This window comes from Oncorhynchus masou, chromosome 30 (genome assembly GCF_036934945.1).
Source record: "Oncorhynchus masou masou isolate Uvic2021 chromosome 30, UVic_Omas_1.1, whole genome shotgun sequence".
Taxonomy (NCBI): Eukaryota; Metazoa; Chordata; class Actinopteri; order Salmoniformes; family Salmonidae; genus Oncorhynchus; species Oncorhynchus masou.
This window is the reverse complement of record NC_088241.1, coordinates 6,394,316-6,402,942: the sequence shown is the minus strand read 5'-3', so window position 1 is coordinate 6,402,942 and position 8,627 is coordinate 6,394,316. Positions and strand designations below refer to the sequence as shown.

Sequence of the window (8,627 nt, the reverse complement as noted above, 5' to 3'; positions counted from 1 at the left end):
CTTTTCGGAGGGAATTATGAGATGAGATAGAAACAGAAAATGGACTTTACTTCTTCCTTGACCTTTTGTTCTATGACTCGTTCCCTTTTGAAAAGAGCAGGTTTAAACATGGCACTGGTGCAGATGCTTAGTAAATGAGGCCCTGGTGATTCCTAACAGTCTTCTCATTGACAACTCAGTATATTCACCTGCATGCTAGCTTACTCAGGCCATATGGAATTAGTTGATGGTAAAATATATGGACCAGAGAATACACTGGTCCTCACCGAGCAAGAGCATATCCCAAATCTGGGAACCTGACACTAAGTATTTTTGACTGTGGACCTCCTTGCATTGCCAGTGTTTAAACATACAATATATCCAACATAGCGTTTTTCTTTAATGCATACAATATCATAGCAATCATACCATCATTATGTTAAAGCATTTGCATGTGAGTAGTTATTTTTATTTATTATTTTTTACACTTTGGTGCCATTTCTAAAACGAATTTACTTTGTAATCACATACACTCATGAAGAAAGTGGATTATTGAAGGAATATTAGAGTGATTATTGTACATCATTGATTTACATATATACAGTATTTCAAGTCGATTTACAGACATTTGTAGAGATGGGAATCCAGTCAGCAGAACACATCACTGTATGGTCCCTACCACTCTAGTTTACAATGATTCAGTTATACCATTAGCCTTCAGTTCAGTTGTGAAGAGGATATGAATTGGTCTATTGTCAGACAGACACTGGAAGACAGTGTGCATTTTAGGACTATTGTATTCTTCATGGTGTAAGTGAACCAGTAAAACTCTCTTTAAAAACCAAGGACATTAGAACACTCTCCTAAACATACACGCTGACTCATGCATACATACTGCAGAGACTCAGTCTCTCTGTGCGTGTAGTATATATTTTTTTACAAGTACATATTCTCACACTATTTCTACGCTGCCTTCTATTCTCCATGTTAATCTCCAGTTCTGGCCAAAGAGCAGGAATGCTAGGGGCAGGAGTTTACTGGCCATATGACCTGAGCAGAAAAAAACACTAGTTCAAGCCTTACAGCATAGGACCCTCAAACTCAACTCTGATTGATTTTGACTGATTTAGACCTGGGACACCAGGTGGGTACAATTAGTAAATCAGGTAGAACAGAAAAGCAGCAGGCTCCGGACCTCGTAGGGTAATAGTTGGACACCTCTGGTCTAGGACCGAGGTCATGTGGTCAGGAGAAACTCCTAGCCCAAGGAATGGCATACCCAATACATACAGTTGAAGTCAGAAGTTTACATGCACCTTAGCCAAATACATTTCAACTCAGTTTTTCACAAATCCTGACATTTAATCCTAGTAAAAATTCCCTGTCTTAGTTCAGTTACGATCACCACTTTATTTTAAGAATGTGCAATGTCAGAATAACAGAAGAGAGAATGATTTTTTTCAATTTTTATTTCTTTCATCACATTCCCAGTGGGTCAGAGGTTTACATACACTCAATTAGTATTTGGTAGGATTGCCTTTAAATTGTTGAACTTGGGTCAAGCGTTTCGGGTAGCCTTCCACAAGCTTCCCACAATGAGTTAGGTGAATTTTGGCCCATTCCTCCTGACAGAGCTGGTGTAACTGAGCCTCCTTGCTCACACACGCTTTTTCAGTTCTGCCCACAAATGTTCTATAGGATTGAGGTCAGGGCATTGTGATGGTCACTCCAATACCTTGACATTGTTGTCCTTAAGTCATTGTGCCACAACTTTGGAAGTATGCTTGGGGTCATTGTCCATTTGGAAGACCCATTTGCGACCAAGCTTTAACTTCCTGACTGATGTCTTGAGATGTTGCTTGGGATGGTGTTCTTCAGCTTGCAAGCTTCCCCCTTTTTCCTCCAAACATAACGATGGTCATTATGGCCAAACAGTTCTATTTTTGTTTCATCAGACCAGGGGACATTTCTACAAAAAGTATGATCTTTGTCCCCATGTGCAGTTGCAAACCCTAGTCTGGGTTTTTTATGATGGTTTTGGAGCAGTGGCTTCTTCCTTGCTGAGCGGCCTTTCAGGTTATGTCGATATAGGACTCGTTTTACAGTGGATATAGATACTTTTGTATCTGTTTCCTCCAGCATCTTCACAAGGTCCTCTACTGTTGCTCTGGGATTGATTTGCACTTTTTGTAGCAAAGTACGTTCATCTTTAGGAGACAGAACACGTCTCCTTCCTGGGCGCTATTACGGCTGCATGGTCCCATGGTGTTTATACTTGGGTACTAAGGATGAACCAGACTTGTGGAGGTCTACAATTTGTTTTCTGAGGTCTTGGCTGATTTCTTTTGATTTTCCCATGATGTCAAGCAAAGATACACTTGAGTTTGAAGGTAGGCCTTGCAATACATCCACATGTACAACTCCAATTGACTCAAATGATAACAATTAGCCTATCAGAAGCTTCTAATGCTATGACATTTTCGGGAATTTTCCAAGCTGTTTAAAGGCACAGTCAGCTTAGTGTATGTAAACTTCTGACCCACTGGAATTGTGATACAGTGAATTACAAGTTAAATAATCTGTCTGTAAACAATTGTTGGATAAATTCCTTGTATCATGCACAAAGTAGATGTCCTAACCGACTTGTGAAATTTGTGGAGTGGTTGAAAAACAAGTTTTAATTACTCCAATCTAAGTGTATATAAACTTCCAATTTCAACTGTAGCTTAAGACATGCATATCATTTTTTTCATGGTTTCAAAACCTGTAATTCACAACCTATATAATCGTTCAGAGAAAGCCTTGGAAACCCTTCTACAATATTGAGGTGTGACCAGCAGCCTGCACCTGTTTCAACAACTTCCTCATCAAACAAGAAAAAGAAAAACACAAATGAAATGGACTCCATTTGGTTGTTGATAAAGAGATAGTGTTTGTGAAGGAATCCTTGTGTTCTAATAGAGTTATTAAATATTGTTTATCTGAGGTTTTGTATTCAAAGTCAAGCATCTTTCAATGTCAATGAAGACAAACAAAAATGTATTGTACATCTACATTCTACTGAATATTAACATTGTGTATGTTGAATTAACACAGGGGAAATCTACTCCTCAGCTGTAGCGATTTCACCTCATCTACAAATAGATGACAAGTGGAGAAAATAAAACAAGTTTTCCTCAGTAATTGTTTACATTCGTGATGTGTACGAGTTTGACTTATTACAGATGTAGAATCTTAATTTGAGGTAGGACAAAATTCTGCAGCAACATCAAATGTGATTCATTATGTGGATTATAATTAATGGCCATTTTTGTATGGGTTGATGAATTTTTCATTAGGGAAAATCAAGTCTGACATTTCAAAGTGGAAATTACAAACTTTAGAAGCCCTTTTAGAACAGGAAAATTCTCAGCAACAAAGGTGATCAAATTAAGATCCTACATTTGTACATGTCATTATTACTTTTCTGTTACATATAATACTCGTATTATTGCTGTTACTGCTGTATTATTGAATATACATATTTGCTTTGCTCTTTCTTTATACCGGCTAACTTTTAAGCTCAAAAATAGGTTAGGCCATATCAAGCACCGTGTCAGATAGCTTTTCAGCATCAGTATTTAGTACTTATATAACAATGTTTCAGCAATATTTCTCAAAGTTAATTCAGACTGCTTGTTTTCAGTTGCTTTGGCACTCAAGTAGCAAACACAAATTATCTCAGCAGGTCATCAATCTATCCATCTATTCATTAATCTGTCCATCTATCTATCCGTACTGTACATTCTTCTGTCTGTCTGTCTATTTGTTAATCTGTGGACAGTCTGTCTTTTATAGCCTGTTCATCAATCTTCCGTTTCTCTCTGATACAATACTACAAATGCATTGTGTCCTTACCAACCAGATCAGACATAGAAATAGAGAGCACAGAACAGATACATAGATCTCGCCTATCTAACTTATCATAGCTAGCCTACCCATCTCACTGCTAGAGGACAGAGTAGCAGGGCTTTCTCTGCTCTCTGCTGCTGGAAACTAAACAAAACATTTGAATACATTAGACAGCTCGTAGGTATAATAACACTTGGGTGTCAATGCCCTTTGTTATATGTATCCCTCTCCCTGTGTCAGTGACAGAGAGACACAGAGAGCAGGGCAAGGCCCCAGAGCTGCCCTCAGATCAGCTTTAACAGAGTATTTACACTATTCACACTGCACTACCACATATAGGGCCGACACAGAGCCTATGACTAGCCTGGTACCAGATCAGTATGTGCTCTAGCGAACTTCTTTCACCATAGATGCCATGACAAAAGTCAAAGTCCCTGATAGAAGTGGATCAGTGGCAGAGATGACCTCTCTGGGGTGTCACATAGAAAAGCATATGGCATGACAACGATAGTTTGAGGAGTTGACTAAAGCACATATACAGATCTGGAACCAGGCTAGGCTATGGTAATCACTAGTTTACACAACCACAAAGTCATAAACCCTGTCTATTTCTACAATTTATTTTCTTAAAATCTGACCCTAAACTTAACCACACTGCTAACCTTCGATATAGCCTATTTTGATTTTGTGGCTGTGTTATCTAGTGGAAACCCCTAGGCTACGGCTGCATTCTAAAACAAAAAACTCTGCTCTCGCTCTCCCCCACTCTCCTCTTGTTGACTCTGGTTACAGTGTCCTATTTACTTTACTCAACACAGTAAAATGGTATTACATTATAATTACAATAAAACTCCTTTTGGGGTTATTTGGGGATTCAGTGAAACAAGCACCACTATGTAACATTTAGTACCAGGTAGTTAGTTACCAGTTGTGTTGAAGAAGAATACAATGTTACACAATGTTATCAAATAATTCCTTAGTAAATACCAGGTAAGTGAAACAGGACGGTAAAATAATGTTACCATGACACCCTGTTTGGTGTCAACAAAAGGGCAGAGAGACGGGCAGGTTTTGTTTCAAAATGTGACTCATGAGTGCAGAATCACACACACGGGATATCAGTGACGCCATCGGAGTGACTGCATCTTAGAGTTTAGTTTACGATTGGACTTTTTCTAGTTTTCATCGATACCTATGAATGAAGTGTAGATATCTTGATAAAATGAGTGATTTGATATTATTTTAGTCCGTTTGAATAACTATGATACAGTACAGTATATTTCTGTTTTGTTGTTAATAAAGTGATACATCTGGAGTTTTTCTCTCTTGCCAACTGGGCTTTGCTTTGTTTAAGCGTGCGTTCGTAAATTTTCTCTGGCTATCGACTCCGATTTCAAAGCACTCTCATCTGAGTGTGCCAGAGCACAGAATAACTGATGACTTTATCAGTGCTCAACACCCGTTGAATAGGGCCGGTGTCAGTAAACATCGGCAAAAGGCTTAATTAAATTGTTGCCAGCATCACAGTTAGTCACCAGCACTCTGGATAACATGTAAACAGCCAAACCAGCTCTGCTAGGGTGAGTAAAATGGTCAGAGTGAGGTGCTCTCATTTTTGTCTGGAAGTAGCTAGCAAGCTAGCCAACGTTAGCCAGTTCGCTTGACTGCCATTGTGAGGTCAGAAGGCTCAACCCTCCTCGGCCGGAGCGTCCAGCGTGAACTCTGGACTCTCCAAGAGCGAATCACGCCGAATTTACCAACGGACAATCTGACAAAGCTTTGAATTTACGAACACACAGAGCGCACTCTGGCACTCCAGAGTGAATTTACGAACACACCCTAAGGCTTATATTTACTGTGTTATACTTCTAGGTGAGTTTGACTGAGTCTGAAAACAACCCTCAATGTTGCAACAGGACAGCACACTGTTAGAATGATCTGCTATGCTAGCCTATCATGAATGTATTGGTGTGTGGCGTGTTTATCATTATGGCTGTGTGGAAATGAATCATGCTATGGGAGTTATTACCATGGTTCTCTGTAGTACCAACAACTACCTTAAGAGTACACGCTAGCCTACAACTCATATGAGTTCATTCAAATATTGCTCATATGTTTCTATGAGGTATTCTCAATTCAAGTTGTGTATTTCAATCCATTACCTCGTTACCTTTGCTCTGCTAAACAGTGGATTCTTATGTACAGACTTCCATGGTGCTAGTAATACCACTTTCCAGTAGAGGGGACTAAAAGCTGTTGGAAACACACAACACTACACCGTAGCTAAAAACAGATAGATCTGCAACTTTCCAATTTTGAGGTATGTGAATGAAGATAGCATGAAGAAAATTAAAAATAGACTAATAAGCATCTAGTGTTTAGAATGTAAACATGGCGTTGCTATAGTGACGGTAGAGTGTTGCGTGGTACAGTGCTTGGATGGTATGAAAGTCATGTGATGGAGGTGGTCTTGATAGGTCATGATCTGGGAGGAGAGTTCGAGAGAAGAGGTGACGCTGTTGTCCCTTCCTTCTTAGCCTGGTCAACGCTCTCCTCACCAGCCACAGGAGAGCCAGGCTTACTATAAAGAGAGTGAGAGAAAGAGCGAGAGAGAGAAAGAAGATCATTTTTGGGTGAATGCATCATTTAGACAATAACAGGTATACAGTAGGCACAAGAATGCGTTTAAAACTTGGTCAAAGAAAATGTACGGATTAGTGTGAACTACTGTAGGTCATTAAAAGTGAGCCAAAGAGAAACCGTGAGAGAGAGAAGTGAATGCCGTGGCAGAGAGTGTGGGAGTGAGTGTACCTGTCCCCACTCTGGGTGATGAGTCTCCTGCAGGTCTCCATCTGCACATCCAGGCCTCTCTTCATAGAACACATCTCCATGTATTCATGTAGGTGACGGTTCATATCACTCTTAGCTGTAGCCAAGTCATACTGGGGAGAAACACATCACTCTTAGCTGTAGCCAAGTCATACTGGGGAGAAACACATGGAGAAACACATCACTCTTAGCTGTAGCCAAGTCATAGTGGGGAGAAACACATCACTCTTAGCTGTAGCCGAGTCATACTGGGGAGAAACACATCACTCTTAGCTGTAGCCAAGTCATAGTGGGGAGAAACACATCACTCTTAGCTGTAGCCGAGTCATACTGGGGAGAAACACATCACTCTTAGCTGTAGCCAAGTCATACTGGGGAGAAACACATCACTCTTAGCTGTAGCCGAGTCATAGTGGGGAGAAACACATGGAGAAACACATCACTCTTAGCTGTAGCCGAGTCATACTGGGGAGAAACACATCACTCTTAGCTGTAGCCAAGTCATACTGGGGAGAAACACATCACTCTTAGCTGTAGCCGAGTCATACTGGGGAGAAACACATCACTCTTAGCTGTAGCCGAGTCATACTGGGGAGAAACACATCACTCTTAGCTGTAGCCGAGTCATACTGGGGAGAAACACATCACTCTTAGCTGTAGCCAAGTCATACTGGGGAGAAACACATCACTCTTAGCTGTAGCCAAGTCATAGTGGGGAGAAACACATCACTCTTAGCTGTAGCCAAGTCATACTGGGGAGAAACACATGGAGAAACACATCACTCTTAGCTGTAGCCGAGTCATACTGGGGAGAAACACATGGAGAAACACATCACTCTTAGCTGTAGCCGAGTCATACTGGGGAGAAACACATGGAGAAACACATCACTCTTAGCTGTAGCCGAGTCATACTGGGGAGAAACACATGGAGAAACACATCACTCTTAGCTGTAGCCGAGTCATACTGGGGAGAAACACATGGAGAAACACATCACTCTTAGCTGTAGCCAAGTCATACTGGGGAGAAACACATCACTCTTAGCTGTAGCCAAGTCATACTGGGGAGAAACACATCACTCTTAGCTGTAGCCAAGTCATAGTGGGGAGAAACACATCACTCTTAGCTGTAGCCGAGTCATACTGGGGAGAAACACATGGAGAAACACATCACTCTTAGCTGTAGCCAAGTCATAGTGGGGAGAAACACATCACTCTTAGCTGTAGCCGAGTCATACTGGGGAGAAACACATCACTCTTAGCTGTAGCCAAGTCATAGTGGGGAGAAACACATCACTCTTAGCTGTAGCCGAGTCATACTGGGGAGAAACACATCACTCTTAGCTGTAGCCAAGTCATACTGGGGAGAAACACATCACTCTTAGCTGTAGCCGAGTCATAGTGGGGAGAAACACATGGAGAAACACATCACTCTTAGCTGTAGCCGAGTCATACTGGGGAGAAACACATCACTCTTAGCTGTAGCCAAGTCATACTGGGGAGAAACACATCACTCTTAGCTGTAGCCGAGTCATACTGGGGAGAAACACATCACTCTTAGCTGTAGCCGAGTCATACTGGGGAGAAACACATCACTCTTAGCTGTAGCCGAGTCATACTGGGGAGAAACACATCACTCTTAGCTGTAGCCAAGTCATACTGGGGAGAAACACATCACTCTTAGCTGTAGCCAAGTCATAGTGGGGAGAAACACATCACTCTTAGCTGTAGCCAAGTCATACTGGGGAGAAACACATGGAGAAACACATCACTCTTAGCTGTAGCCGAGTCATACTGGGGAGAAACACATGGAGAAACACATCACTCTTAGCTGTAGCCGAGTCATACTGGGGAGAAACACATGGAGAAACACATCACTCTTAGCTGTAGCCGAGTCATACTGGGGAGAAACACATGGAGAAACACATCAC

At 41.2% G+C, this 8,627-nt stretch overlaps 1 protein-coding gene across 2 annotated transcripts in view; it reads right to left on the bottom strand.

Moving 5' to 3' along the window:
• Positions 1-426: 426 nt before the first annotated feature.
• The window catches only part of LOC135521900 (non-homologous end joining factor IFFO1-like), a 37,560-nt gene continuing 29,359 nt past the window's right edge, over positions 427-8,627 (bottom strand). For both annotated transcript variants that reach the window (XM_064947695.1, XM_064947696.1), the window contains exons 8-9: positions 6,682-6,812; positions 427-6,451 (exon numbers count right to left, since the gene is read on the bottom strand). In XM_064947695.1, coding sequence (XP_064803767.1) covers positions 6,349-6,451; positions 6,682-6,812 — 234 coding nt within the window. In that variant the 3' untranslated portion in view covers positions 427-6,348. The remainder of the gene's footprint in view (positions 6,452-6,681; positions 6,813-8,627) is intronic.